Here is a 14,990-nt window from a genome sequence, read left to right as displayed (position 1 = left end):
TCAAAAAATAATAGACAAACAAATCAGAGGCAGGTAAAGGCTGTCTGCTGCCAAGACTGATGACCTGAGTTGAAACGCCTGGACCCAGATAGAAGGAGAGAACTGACTCACACAAACTGTCCTCTGACCTCCACACACATGCTATCACAGCATGCATGCACACCTGCACACGATCACACCTGTGCATGTCTGTGCATGAACACTCCTCCTCACATGCACACTCAACATGCACACACACCAGATAGATAAATGCAATCAAATGTTTTAAAAATAAATCAAGGAAGCCAGTGACTAAGTTGACTGGGCCAAAGAAATGCAAAGTTCTCAAAAGATGAAACACAAATGGCCAATAAATGCATGGGGAAAAAAAAACATTCACTGCCATTAATCATCGGTCAGAACTGCAGTTATTAAGAAAGCAAATAACAATAAATGCTGGCAGGGATATGAACAAAAGAGGATCCCTATACACTGCCAGCAGGAGTGTAAACTAGTCCAGCAACAAAAGAAATCAGCATAGAGGTTCTGTGGAAAAAAAAAAAAAAGCTAAAAACAGAAACAGATCTACCATATGACCTAACTATACCATGCCTGCATAGTTACCAAAAGACTCCAAGGCAACAACATGGGACAGATGCTTGCACATCAATGCTACTGTCACACTGTTCTCAATAGTTAAATAGGAAACCAATCAAGGTGTCCCAACAACAGAGGAAAAGTGGTGTGTACACACAATGGAGTTTCTTTTTCATCCTAAAGAAGGATAAGGTCACGTTGTTCACAGGAAGATGGTATGACTAGATAGCCATATTACACCAGTTACACCAGTCTCAGGAACACAATTATGGGTTTTCTCTCATGTGTTTCCTAGATTTTTATAAAGGTCTCTAAAATCATTTAAGTACATACAACATGAAAGATGACGTCAAAGGAGACGGAGAGGAGGAAAAAGAGAAAGCCGGGCGACATGGGAGGAACACGCTCAATGTACAATGAATGCTTGTGAGCAAATGTCCCTCATGTAACAGAACCATAAACCATAAATATATACAATGAAAGAAATTTAAATAAACCACAGCAAACACTTCAAAAAAAATTTAAGAGCATAATAGAAGACATTTAGTGTATGTGAGCCTCTTCCTAAGGTGATGGGAGTCAAAACTGAATACTGTTACCTGTAGTACCCAGGCATCACAATGTGGACACCCGCGCTGGGCTGGCAGATGACGGGAGCATGGTCATCATCCATTTTGCGCACAGAGTCTGTGAAAGGTCCAGTGGCATTGATAACACATTTGGCTTTCACATCAAACTCCTGCCCTGTGAAGAAAAGCAGCATCAATTACATACTCCATTTGTTCTCTGCTCACCAGTGCTGGATTATTAGTTCATCTATTAACTTAACCTATGCTGAAGTAGAGTGCATACCACACTAAGTGACATGAACATCCAGAGTTATTGAAGGAGCCAAACAAAAGCCTCACTTCTGAGTAAATTTACCCAAAACAAGTCCAAATTAAAAAAAAAAAAAAAGCAAACCACCTTTTCATTGTGGTTCTCGGTCTATTTATAAAGTGCCTATGATCTGGAGCGTGGGGATGCAGATCAGTGGTAGAGCTCTTGCCTAGCATTTGAAAAGCTGAGTTTAATCCTCAACACTGGAAAACAAAAACCATATAAAGTGCTAAACACAAAGAAAGTGGGATGAGTTAATGGTTTGTCCTTAAAACCCAAATGTAAAGAGAAAAAGGAGGAAAGGAGGGAGAGAGGAACTGAAAGGGAGAGCTGGCAAGCTCAGGGGATTAAGATGCCAGACACCAAGCTTGACAACCTGAGTTCGATCCTGAGAACCTGCATGATGGAAGGGGAAAACCGACTCCAAAGCTGTCCTCTGACCTCCACATTCACGCTATAGCATGCATGTCCTTCGAGTCAAACACGTGCGCACTCGCGCGCGCACACGCGCGCGCACGCACACACACACACACACACACACACTACATTTTTTCCAACTAGAAAAAAATAACCAAATGTTTAACTACATTACTATGAGAAAATATATTTCACAAGTGTTGCATTTGCTCAAGAAATGATGCAATTTTGCAGCTGCCCTACCTAGTGTTAGCGTTGCGGCAGGAATGGAAATCTTAAGTTATAAGTGATTGACTCGAAGGACACGTAAATGCCCTGCCTGTACCACCTAAGTGATGCTCAAAGACTTGGCACATTGATTTAATTTTATTAATCACATGTTTCTGTGAGGGAAATGAAATGCATTCACAGCTGTGAGAGTTCTATGGGCATTTATTATTATCCTTATCATTAGTGTTACTATTTAACACAAAAGGGAAAAATTGGCAAGTCCCACAAGGGAAAATTTTCATGTTAAACCAGGCATTGTTGACAATAAAGAATATAATTAATATGATTGAAGTCTGCCTTCACTGAAAGTAAAGTGACAGAAAAATCCTAATTCAGTCATTATGTAGGCACAGCAAAATGCTAAGAAATGCCTCCCTCGTGGCCCCTGGCATACCTGTGAGGACATCCTTGCAGCGTGCACCACTCACACGCTCTTTCCCAGTTACGGGGTCTGTCTTCTTGAGCAAGCTCGTCACCTCCATGTAATTGGCTGTGGCAGCCCCATACCTGGCAGCAGTGAGGGCGATGGCCAGGTTCATCCGTGCGTCGTTGTGTTGTCCTGCAGCAGAGAGAAGCACAAGGGGAGGAACAGGAGTCACCTCGAGCCACGGACTGGTGGTACAGAAGTGTGTCACAACAGATATGTCACATCTGTCCCTGTCACCTGGAATCTACATGATGGCTGGGCAGCTCTACAGGGCACCATCTGGAAATATGTGGCCTTCCTTGGGCGACATTTACCTGCTTCTCCAGCAAGGGCATTTTGTGTAGGATTGAAAAGATGAGATTAGTCCTTTCCTATAAAGCTGACTTCAATTATCTGAAAGTTTTTAGCTTATTTCTCAAATAAGTAATTATTCCCTCCATGTGGGAACATATGTATGTGTCAGACTTTTTCTAATACAGAGAAGCCATAAACATGGAAGCGAAGCAATTCAAAACCTTGGAATATCTGACACTCCAACTGGTGTTGATGAACAATTTTTTATGAGTGCATGCCTATCTAATATTCAAACTCAAGAATTTCCTCTTCCATAGAGAATCTCAGTATTCCATAAAAGGATTTCTCTTGCTTTGAATTTTGATCAGGGCTCCTTAAAAATTAACATTTTTTAATAGCACATAAAAGGTAAGAAATTAAGCAGGGCAAAATTTAATTACAGAACAATTCCTACCTGTGTTGTTAGAGATTTATTGCTGAAAAATCCTAGTTAAAGCAAACTAAGGGGGAGGAGAAGGGGGAAGAGATGATTAATCACTTTAAAATACTGGCATCACTGGAGACTTTTCCTATTTATTATTGCCAGTGGAGTTAACGCTGACCAGGAAGAATTACTCTGCATTGCAGGGCCAGGTTCTCTGTGCCCTGAATAATTAATTATCCAGGGATAGATGTATTGAATCAGAGTTCAAATTCCCACACGTCGGGATCAGTTCTATCAAGATAATACTGATACAGGGATGAATCTGTAATGGATATTGTTGTTGATTTATGCCACCAGCATACCAAACATGTAGTATAAATGGTTTATGTAAAGTTTCTTCCTTGTGATTCAGTCTGGGAGGCCTGCACGAGTCATCTGTTCCTGGGAAAAGGGCAAAGTTATAAAGAGAGAATCGATGACTGAGGATCCTGCAGCCTCTCCCCACTAACATCTTATTCGAAAACTGCCTGGAGAATGCCAGCCTGGAAGAAACTCTCCTCCTGAGCACACGCACTGTAAGGGAAGAATGGGTAGTAAGGCCTGATGCGCAAAATGTTTATTGTTCTGGAATGGCTTTACCCAAAACTGTGCCATTTATTACCCTTCAACTATTACACTGGGTTTTACTGTATCCAAAAACTTACAGACTGACGGTCCACGAAGAAAAACTGACAGCAGCATAAGTGAGGCTGGGAATTGGGAAAACACGCAGAACCTATTCCCTTCACCTCAGCGTGACCCTACAGCAGCCTAAAATAGTCCAGTTTAAGAAGCCAACCTTGATTAACGTGAGTTCTTTAAAACCAGAATAAGCTGCGCAAGGCTAGATGAATACACACCACCCAAGAAATGAAATAGCATCTCACTGTACACCTGCTTCCTCTCTGGGGTCAAGAGATGAGGAGAACGCTGGGCACGGTGGCGCACGTTTTTAACCCCAGCACTCAGCAGGCTGAGGCAGGTGGATCCCTGTGAGTTTGAGGACAGCCAGGGCTACATAAAGACTGTCTCAAAATAAAATAAAATTAACAGAAAATAGCGTCCACCCCATGGACCTTTCTGGTGATTTAAGTGTTTATCAGTGGACTTGCCTAACTGACTCCCTGGCACAGGTATGCATTTGGTAGCACAAGAAAGCCAAGCCATTTGCTGGCACCATCGACATGTCACAAGGGAACTCATTGGCTCAGCCACTTTTGCCTCAGCACGGAAAGTGGACGGACTACTTTAAACTCTAGATGCGGGCACCGTGGCAGGCAGAACTTCCGGTTCCTACACGGTGGATCAGACGGCTGCACTGGCACCGTGCTTTGCTGAGTTCTGACTCAAAAACTGTAACTTCTCCTTTTCCTTCAATGTCTTTCTCAGCTCTGACCTCCATGTCCAACTTCAAGGCACCATCTCTTTCCCCTCTGCCTCCTCCCTGCAGCCGCTGTGATTTATACTTTGCTTGCCTGTTGTTTTCTTCCAAACTCTTAAGAGAATTGTCCCTGGCCTTGAAGGCAGCATCAAAACAATGCATTCCTGAGTTTTCAGGGCAAACCATCAACACCACCATCAACAATGGCTCCAAGCTAACTTTGATAGCATCCACTTTTCTTTACTTCCTTTTAAAAGCAGTAAGAGTGTGTTATACAAGCATTGCTTACATTGGGGCACATTGTTAAGCATCAATGGCTGTTCCTTCCATGTGAAGAAATGCCTCCTTAACTAGCTTCTACATCCCAATACAATTTAAGGTATAGACATTCTGCAACTGAAAGCAGTTGAAAGGGTGGAAATACATCCCCTTGCTCCTAATCCTTCCATAGCCCTTCAGTCCCTAGCCAGACCCTGCCTTGATTCAGGGTTGTCATTTAGTGATGGACCACTTCGGGATATAATACTGGACCACCACAGTCCTATCCCTATTATCCTTATAATCTTGAATTGCCAGAATTTTCTGCAGCTACCTGATATCCAGGCCTTCTTGTCTATGGTCTGCTTATTAGTCTTCTGGTTGGGTACTATTCTGGAAGTTCCAGGAAACCATCCTAGGATCCAATTCCTGTATCTCCTCATCAAGTCCCCCCTTATCCACACCTTGTCCCCTCAAAGCAAATTGTGCACACTTTCTCTTAGCCTGGCATTATGTCTTACATGTACCTTTTCCACAGTCTTTCTGATACTGTATTCACCCATATCTCATCAACTGCTTTTTTTTTTTTTGGTGGGGGTGGGGGAGCTCCAAGACAGGGTCTCACTAGGTAGCTCTGGCTATCCTGGAACTCACGCCGTAGACCAGGCTGGCCCCAAACTCCCAAACTCCCAAACTCCCAGAGATCAACCTGTGCCACCATGGCCCAGCTAACTCTTACTTTAAAAAAAAAAAGCATGCCTTTTTTATATGAGCTGAGCACTGAGACATGTGAAGGGAATATAATGGGGAAGACAGAAGGCAGGCTGCCCAGTGGAACTGACCCTCCACTGCAAAGACTGGGTCCCCTCCTGCTGCAGAGCACAGCAGGGAGGCCTCTGTTTATCCCTCCCCACTTGCCTCCCTCAGAACAACAAATATTCAATAAATGTTCAATTTTTAGAAGCTACTAAGTGATGGCTAGACATTTGAGGGCAGTAGAAAAGCCAGCAATATATAAAATCTCAACCCAACCCCAAATAAACAGGAAATGAAGGAGCAATGCTTAGGAGCCTGTGCCTAAGGACTCGCTCACGTTTCCCTCGTTCTGTGGAGAAGCACGCACAGCTGTGATTAGCTCCTAAGAGCTAAAGAGCACAGAAGTGACTGACTTCTCTCTGAGCCAGGGAGCTCCTGTCTCCCCCCGGAAATTCTGTCCAGGCATCGCCTTCATCACTTTCCTCTCAGCATTCCCAGCAAAGCTCCTCTATTCCCTTCAACTTGCCCTTCACCCGGAGACACCGATGCCTGCAGTGAGCACTTCTTGAGGTGTGATACATTTTCCTTAGTTTCAACGAAATCGCCCCACTCTGTTTCCTGGCATTTTGAAAAGTATCGCTGTGTGTCCTGCAATTTTATTTCTAGATAAGGAAGGTTTTGGCAACACTGCCAGTCATGGCACCAGGATGGGATGGCCTAAAATGCCCGCCCAATCGATCTGCTCACGAAGTTTAGATTTTTCCCAACCCACTTCCTCCGAAGCAGGCACCCTCGCCTGTTTCGCTCAGCAGCATTACCTTGGCACCCACACAAGGGCCCAGACGGCAACTGCGCAAATCTGTTTCCTGCTCTGTTCTCGTTTGCACTTGAAATCTTACATATGTGCACACACTAAGCTTACAACCCGAAGGACAGAAGTGCAGAACAGAGGAGACCTGTCCAAAGACAGCACGAGACGTACCCACCAAAAAGAATACAGGTTGCTGGGGTACGCTTTGTGTAACTCCCAGCGGCCTCCACGGAAGGGTGGGAAGTCTTGTAACAGAAACACATGGGAGCATGTGTACTTTGGGGTGAACCATCTAAAGACAGGCTTTGCACAAAAACTCTTTACACACACGAATCCCAGGCCTAAAGTCTGGCAACTAAGTTAAAGTTAAGGACAAACAGCTGAGAAAGAGGGGGGGGGGGAGAAGAGGGGAGGAAGGGAAGGAGAGGGGAGGGGAGGGAGAGACAGAAAGTGACAGAGGAAAGGAAGAAGGAAGAAAATCACGGAATGCATAAAGGACATGAAGAATAACTAATTATGGAAAAATGAGAAAGGTAGCAATGAGCTGGTAAAATTCTATGATGCTGTAATGATCCCTACAATCCCTTTAGTACAGGATACTCTTAAATGATCCTTGGCTGTGCCAAGACCTATGCATAAACTGGGGTGCCTAACTCCCATGTACCTACCATTGCAGAAAGTCTAACTTTTAAGAAAAACAATTTATTAAAATAACACCTGTCATGATTTCATCATCAAACTGCCAGTTTGCAATTAAGAGAATTTCCTCCCATCATCCTATGCCCTGACCTGAGTCTGACACAATCATTTTGATGAGCAAAGAGGGTCAGGTGCCTGCCAGAAAGAATATCTTCTCCTAAAGCCTTAGCCCCATTTCCAACAAAATCCTCACAGCAAGCTTCATTGTCTCAGGCTGCCGGTGTCACGGTGACCTCTCCATCAGCTTCCCCTTTCCAGTTGGGCTAATGTACAAAAGTCAAGCTAATTTAATGTAGCCATTACATTTAAAACTTCCCTTTCTGAAAGGAAGAGTACAGGGAACTGAGCGAAATAGGTGTGTGTACATGAACGTGTGGAGCTTCTTAACTTCTGCTTTAAGTACATGTGATGAGCACAGTTAAAAAGGAGAAGTGGAAATGAAAACCGTTTCGTGGAGAATTCTGACAACACAATTTCCAAAATCATTTATTGAAAGGGCTTATGGTGTCCGGACTGGTAGAGTCGGGATACACGAAGGGAAGAATGCAGAGAGGACACATTACCGGGCACAACCGGAACAATGCTGAGGTTAGAATTCCTGGGTTGCAACTTTTGAGGACATCACTCACCTGGCTGGAGGAATATGGATAAGGCAATGAACTTGTGTGTGTCTCCTGTGTCCTTTACAGAGAGGCTGGGTACTTCTGAAATTGCACAGCTCATATGATGGCCTGCTCCTCTCAAGGATTTGCTTCTCATACTTTGTATAAATGTCCAGTAAAAACCAGACAAGCCAAGCATGGTGGCACATTCCTTTAATCCCAGAACGTGGGAGGCAGAGGAAGATGAATCTCTATGAGGCCAGCCTGGTCTATATGGAGAGTTCCAGGCCAGCCAAGGCCACATAATGAGACAAAGTCCAGAAAAGAAAAAAGAGAAAAAGGGGAAAATGCTTTACCAAGGAAATCAGAAAAACAAACAAAAAGAAGGGAGAAAAAAAACAGAAATCATCCTTTTTCACTGGTCTAGAAATTTTAATTATATTTTATTTGTATAATTGTATAATTTGTTACAAATACTGCCCCTCTCTTATCACCTTCTTGTAGCCATGACTTTCGTCGTAAGTCTTCAGTGTCCCCTTTCACTCCTATTCTGGACTCCACAATGGGAAATTGCTTAGTCAGTGGAATACTAGTAGTCATGGCAAAAGTCCTTCAGAGGACTCTCTGTCAATGCTGTGGAAAGGAAGGACATTCTCAGGGGAGCAGGACCCAGGGGAAGATTCGAAGTGCGATTCACCCCAATGGTCCCAGCCCAGGCCATATCAGCTCTGTCACTCTGTCAACACCTACCCCACAAACAGATTCAAGTTTAGCACAGAGCAGAGAGTCACCCAGCCTACCACAGACAAGAACAGAAGCGCCACCCAGACCAACACCAATGCATGAGTGATGAGACCTAAGCAATTAAAGCATTAGGGAAGGGACTGGAGAGATGGCTCAGTGGCTAAGAGTTGGTTAGAGAAGTCGGGTTCAGTTCCCAGAATCCATAGGGAAGTTCACAGTCATCTGTAACTCCAGTTCCATGGGACCTGACACCCTCTTCTGGCCTCCACGGGCACTGCACTCCTTGTGATACATAAACATACATGCAGACAAACCCTCAAACATATTTAAAAAACAAAAATCTTTTTTTTAAAGCAATTGAGGAAGCCCACTTATGACCTTCCACCAATGCTAACCCGCAGTGATACCCAAAGCTTACACAAAAGCAAAAAACTACCAGGTATCAGTATGACTCAAATATGTTGGATAGTGCCTACAAAATCACTTTTCTTTTACTGACGCCGTAAAGTATTCACCTATATGTTATACATGTTTACCAGGAATTGGGTTGTCTTTTTTTTTTTAATCATCCTGGGTTGATGTACATTTTTCCAGAAAATGTCTTCTAATATAGACTATAGTCTTCTAATATAAAGTAGAGAAAATCAAAGGCATAACATTCCAAGTTGATGAATTGGAGTAATTTGCTGTCACTTACCCATACTATAGTTCTCAAGAAGGGACACCTCTTAGCAATGAACATGTAATCATTTTTATTATTTAATACAAAGGTACAATTAAATGCAGGCACAGGATGTGACCCGCATCATAATTCTGCCTGGCCTTTCTCTTCACAATATCTTTTTCATTATCCGAGGCCTTTTGTTCCTCCGTGTTTCTTTTGTCTCCCCCTAAGTTCTCGAATAAGCTATTTACAGTGTGAATAATTAGCAATCAGGGTGGATCTGGGGTCTTTGGCCCCGTGTAAAGGAAACATTGTCAAATGCCTCAACATGACATGCTGAAGTAAAGTTTCTCTACCCCCAGGACTTTTCCTTTCTGGAAAAAAGTTTTAAATGAATCTAATGAGGAGTGGGTTTTCTACTTCTCAGACACTTCGGAATCTAACTAGAGTAACAAAAATGAAACTTCATTTAAAATGCAAACAACAGAATGCTTTGGGTATTCATTAGCTATTTTCGTACAAAAATGTTCTATACATTAGTGTACAATGAACACTCGCCGTGCCTGCCTACTTGAGGACAATCCATTCTCTCCAGCACAAGCCAGAGCAGTTCTTTTTAAAAACTGGTTTTCCTTCTTCCTTCCTTCTTTCCTTTCATTATTTCTTAGGAGACCAAAAGTGAAAAGATCAATAAGACAAAAATTAGTTGAAATGAGTTTGGAGAGTCAAAAGGCGGGAGACTGTTTAATAAGCCATACAATTAGGAAGCCTCACAGCCCTGCTTCACTCTTCCTGGTTCACAAAGCACACGAAACGGCTTGGCAGCCTGGAAGGCCTACTCCTGATGGAGAAGATCTACCTTCATTGAGCTGCCGTCCAGACAGTGAGGCCACAGCCAGCATAGAGTTGGCGCCCAGGAAAAGTGAGCTGAAGATTGTTAAGATTCATTCTTTCTGTGGCTGTTCATTCAACAGCTCCTGCCTCTGTGCCAGGTACCCAAGCATCATTTGTGGAAACAAATCAAAAAGGTCAGATTGATCCAATTGCCCTGGACTGTGAGTTAGGGAGGAAATTCAAAGTCTTGCCATGCTCCCAGGCTCCTCGTATGAGAGCAAACTTCCTTTCTTTCCCCTGAAGTTTTCTTAAAATGTGACCAAACCCAATGCTTCAGACATATTAACTCTTCCCTCTTAAATCTGGGGCAGACTTGAAAAGTTTCTTTCACAGGGAACGTGTGTTCAGTGTCAAAGCCTGTTTCTACAGACCAACTCCTGAGTCACTGCAGCAAAGTCAGGTGGAAGCCCTTGACAAAGAGGATTCCAATGCACCAGCACAATCAAGGACGTTCTTCCTTCCCAGGTGTAGTCCTAGTTCTCTAGGAACCTCACCAAAAAACTCATTTACAGTTAAAGGTATGTCCCAAACCCCTTGTGCAATACTTACAGATTCCAGATTCTACCTTATTTGATTATAATCCCACCCAAGGCCCCTTTGGAGCCGCCACTACCGTCTAATTTATCGGAAGAGAACAAAGGGGGCAGAAGAGATGACTCCGTGGGTATGGTCCTTGCTTTATAGCCATGAGGTCCAGATTCTCAGCACCCAGGTAAATACTGGGTGGACTTGACAGACTAGCATTCGTGCAGGGGAGGTAGAGACAGGGTCGATGGAACAAGAGAGCTGGTTAACTAGCACAAACAAAGAACTCTCTGTTCATGTGAGACCCTGATTCCATGTAAAAGTTGGAAAAAGATCAAGGAAGACACCCAGAGTTACTCGCACCTGCTGACATGTATGTCTACACACATGTGAACACCCATGCACACACAACACACACGGAAGAGAGAGAAAAGAGAGGAGTTTCCTAGCAGTCCTTAGTGTACCTTGACAGCCAGTGCTACACATAGTGAGATGTTTCAAACATGAATTATGGTTATTCAAAAATGCTTTAAAAAAAAAAAAAAACCAGTGTTTTTCAATTTTAAAAGGTTCAGCAAGTAAAAGTGCTTGCTGCCAAGCCTGATGACCTGAGTTCAATCCCTGGGCTCACATGATGGAGAGCAAGGACCGACTCCTCCAAGTTGTCCTCTGACCTGCATGTGTGTATCATGGCCTGTGGGTGTCCACACACAAAAAATAGTTTTACTGGTCATCAGGCTGGCAAATGTCCCCTCCCTCAAATGTGCAGCAACCCGTCTCTAAATATCTGAATTCCACTTCCCTATTAGTTGCTTTTCTATCTTTATTCTCCTTTCACTACGATTGACATGTGGATTTTTTTTTTTTAAATAAACAAGAAGATGTAAGAATGGATTTGAACCCAGAGGAAAATGAGACCAATATACTGACAGAGCAGTAGATTGCTTCAAAATACTAAACTTATCAAATCTTCATCCAGGGCTCTTCACTATCTCTTAAGGAAAAAAAAAAAAAAGGCAGGAAATTCTGCCAGTTTTTACAGAGGAAATCAACACTAGCAATAAAACATGGTATCCTGGGCTAAAATGGTTAAGCTGAGTTACAGTCCCTTAAACAGGCATCAGCAGCAGGCAGTTGCCTGGTACTTGTGGGACTTCTTGGGCTGGCTTCCTAGTGTCTATCTGGTTCCCTGTCTCCTCTCTCAGCCTTGCCAAGAGGCTCTCTTCCCACATAAGAAGAAAGGTCAGCCTCCAGCCTTGTTCCCTAGTCACAGGACTTCTCCATTCAGTGTTGGAGATTAGTTTAAAAAGCAGTGGATGCGGCCGGGTGGTGCTGGTGCACGCCTTTAATCCCAGCACTCGGGAGGCAGAGACAGGCGGATCTCTGTGAGTTCGAGGCCAGCCTGGGCTACAGAGTGAGTTCCAGGAAAGGCACAAAGCTACACAGAGAAACCCTGTCTTGAGAAACAAAACAAACAAACAAACAAACAAACAAACAAAAAAAACAGTGGATGCTCAGTGGCAGGGCTGTCTGTTTTCTAACTGCAACAGTGATGGACAGGACAGCAGCTACGGCAGTGCATCTGGGAACTTGCCACAGTGAAGAGACTGCAGATCCCGGGACAGGGTTCTACAAATCATTTTTGGTCCATTATTTTTCAAGCTAGACCTTTTCAACTTCCCAGCATTTCCTTTGCTATGGCACTCTTCCTAAGAAAATCTCTTTCCCATGCCAGGCACAGTGGGTCAAAACCATAATCCCAGCATTGTGGATGACGATGCATGAGAATAGCAAATTCAAAGCCAATCCTGGCTACATAGTGAGAAAAGTCAAGAAAATGTTAGAAGAAAGGTTTAGGCATGGTGGTGCACGCCTTTAATCCCAGCACTCAGGAGACAGAGGCAGGTAGATCTATGAGTTTGACGCCAACCTGGTCTACACAGAGTTCTAAGACAACCAGGGCTGTATAGACAGAACCTGTCTGAAAAGATCGCAAAAAAAGGAGAAACCAGGAAGAAAAGGAGGAAGGGGTGGAGAAGAGGGAGGGAAAGGGAAAAGAAAATTCCTTTTCTCTTAATGTTTTCTGCATGTCATTAAACTCCCAATTCCCATTAACTGTCCCTCAGCTTTCTTACATGCCTGCCACAGGGTAGGCTCAGATGACTTTTCTGACATGGCCCAGCTCTACTTTTTTGTTAAAATGTCTATTCCCAAAGTTAACATAAACTAACTAAAAAACTAACAATTCTAGAACAAGTCAAAAGAATTCTTCTTATGTAACTAAACCACCTTTCATCACAGGACAGGCCAACGTGAACAAACTCCTTCACTAAAGCATACCCATCCTCTTTATTTGTCTGAATACTTTTTTTTGCAAAATGCAGGAACAGCCAACCCCAGGGGTGACTCGGAGTGTGACCTACATAATAAACACATGGAATCCCGCACTAAAGACTAGCCAGGGAATTCTAACTGCAAGCAGCCTTCTGAGAACCTTTATCTGTTTTGTCCCGAGACAGTTTCTTATCAGATTTCTCTCTCTAATCACAGAAGATTCCACCCCTTATCAGGTTGTTATCAAATCATTCTGACCAGGGCCAAGGGTCCAGATTATTTGAAAAGCCTGTTTACCAAGAGCAGACATCCGCCGGGGAGAGCAAGCCTGAAAACTGGCCATGCCTGGTCGGGACCCTGCCCATCACCAGGCTCATATCCTTCCTCGATCTTTTTTTAATCTGTAAAATACAGCTAAGAGGAACTTCTCTGTCCATCTACTAAGTCTCTGAATTGACCAAATTCAGAACACATGAAAAAATTATAAGTACGAAACTACCACAGTCAACAAAGACTGCATTCTATTAAGTTGATCTTATCTCTCCTTTTGCATAATGTTCAAATGAAAAGTATTCTGCCTCCACCCCCCAAGTGCTACCAACCAGTTTGCGAGATGTTGGGATCAACCCAGGGCTTTGTATATGTCAGGGAAAAAAATACAAACAAAAAACTACCAACTGAACTACATCTCAGCCCTCTGTCTGAACCTTTACTGACAAAAATCCTGATCTTAATTTGATTATTATCATAGATTTGATTTATGGCCTTTCATTTTGAACAGCAACATGAGTCACTGATCTTTGTGGGATGTTTAGTTTCTCAGAAGAATGAGTAAGGGGAAGAACTCTATGCCCTACCACCCATTCAGGAGTTTGTCTTTGGCTAGGACAACGATGCCTGGCGAGAAGGAGGTGTTGAGGTTTTGTTTCTTGTTTGGTTCATTAAAAGTAATCAATTTACAGACTGTGAGTTGTTCTAAAGTCAATCAACTTCCCTTAGCCTGATCATGGGAGAGAAATGAAGAATCAGGTATTCTGGGCCTTTACCAATACTCATGTTCAGGCAAAAACAGTGCGTAGATGAAAATACTGCAAAATCAGCTTAATTTCACTCCCTGCTAATAACAGAATATCTGAATTGTCTTCCAGACAAAAAGACATGGTGTTTATGTTCGACACAGTTAACAAGGAAAGGGTATCAATACTGTAACTATGTACATCAAATAATGTGCCAAATTCCATAGTCACATATTAAAGTAAATATGTTGATGAAAATAATGTAAACATGTAATATAGAACTTCCCCCTTTGGGATGGCAGGAGGGGGAAATAGCTACATATGTAATCAATATTCCTCGGACCGGAGAAAAAAAATTTCCAATATTCTACAGCTTGGAATTTACACTCAATAATTATGTGAGGTTACAAAGGAAATAATTCAATAAATAAGCTGGGCCTTTTTTTTTTTTTCAAATAAACTATTACATAAATTACAATAAAACAATTCCATAAACAGCTCTTGTTTAAAATGGTGGCACAAGCCTATAACCCTAATTTCTGGGAGCTGAGACAGCAGAATTGGAAATTGCAGACTAGTGGAGGTGACCTAGCGGAATCCTGTCTCAAGGGGGGGAAAACACTCCAAAGAGCTCTTTCAAAAAAGAAAAAGAGCTGGGCAGTGGTGGCGCACGCCTTTAATCCCAGCAGTCGAGAGGCAGAGGCAGGTGGATCTCTGTGAGTTCAAGGCCAGCCTGGGATACAGAGTGAGTTCCAGGAAAGGCGCAAAGCTACACAGAGAAACCCTGTTTCAAAAAAAAAAAAAAAGAAAGAAAGAAAAAGGGGGGGAGAGAAAGAAAGAAAGAAAGAAAGACAGACAAGCATTCAGTGAATGTTAAAAATGTTCTCTTTATCTATAAAGGAGCAATAGGTAATGAGACAAGTTAATAAATATATATATCCCCAAAACTAGCACCTTACACTTCTAAACACTTAACTATA

General features: G+C 42.8%; 1 protein-coding gene across 4 annotated transcripts in view; it reads right to left on the bottom strand.

Annotated features, from left to right (window-relative positions):
• Positions 1-14,990, bottom strand: part of Gpd2 (glycerol-3-phosphate dehydrogenase 2) — a 145,748-nt gene that overhangs the window by 30,380 nt on the left and 100,378 nt on the right. For all 4 annotated transcript variants that reach the window (XM_028874053.2, XM_028873990.2, XM_037204792.1 and 1 more), the window contains exons 7-8: positions 2,537-2,701; positions 1,176-1,320 (exon numbers count right to left, since the gene is read on the bottom strand). In XM_028874053.2, the coding sequence (XP_028729886.1) occupies positions 1,176-1,320; positions 2,537-2,701 (310 nt within the window). The remainder of the gene's footprint in view (positions 1-1,175; positions 1,321-2,536; positions 2,702-14,990) is intronic.

This window comes from Peromyscus leucopus, chromosome 4, assembly GCF_004664715.2.
Source record: "Peromyscus leucopus breed LL Stock chromosome 4, UCI_PerLeu_2.1, whole genome shotgun sequence".
In the NCBI taxonomy this organism is placed as follows: Eukaryota; Metazoa; Chordata; class Mammalia; order Rodentia; family Cricetidae; genus Peromyscus; species Peromyscus leucopus.
The sequence above is the reverse complement of the archived record's forward strand: the minus strand, read 5'-3'. Positions and strand labels throughout refer to the sequence as shown.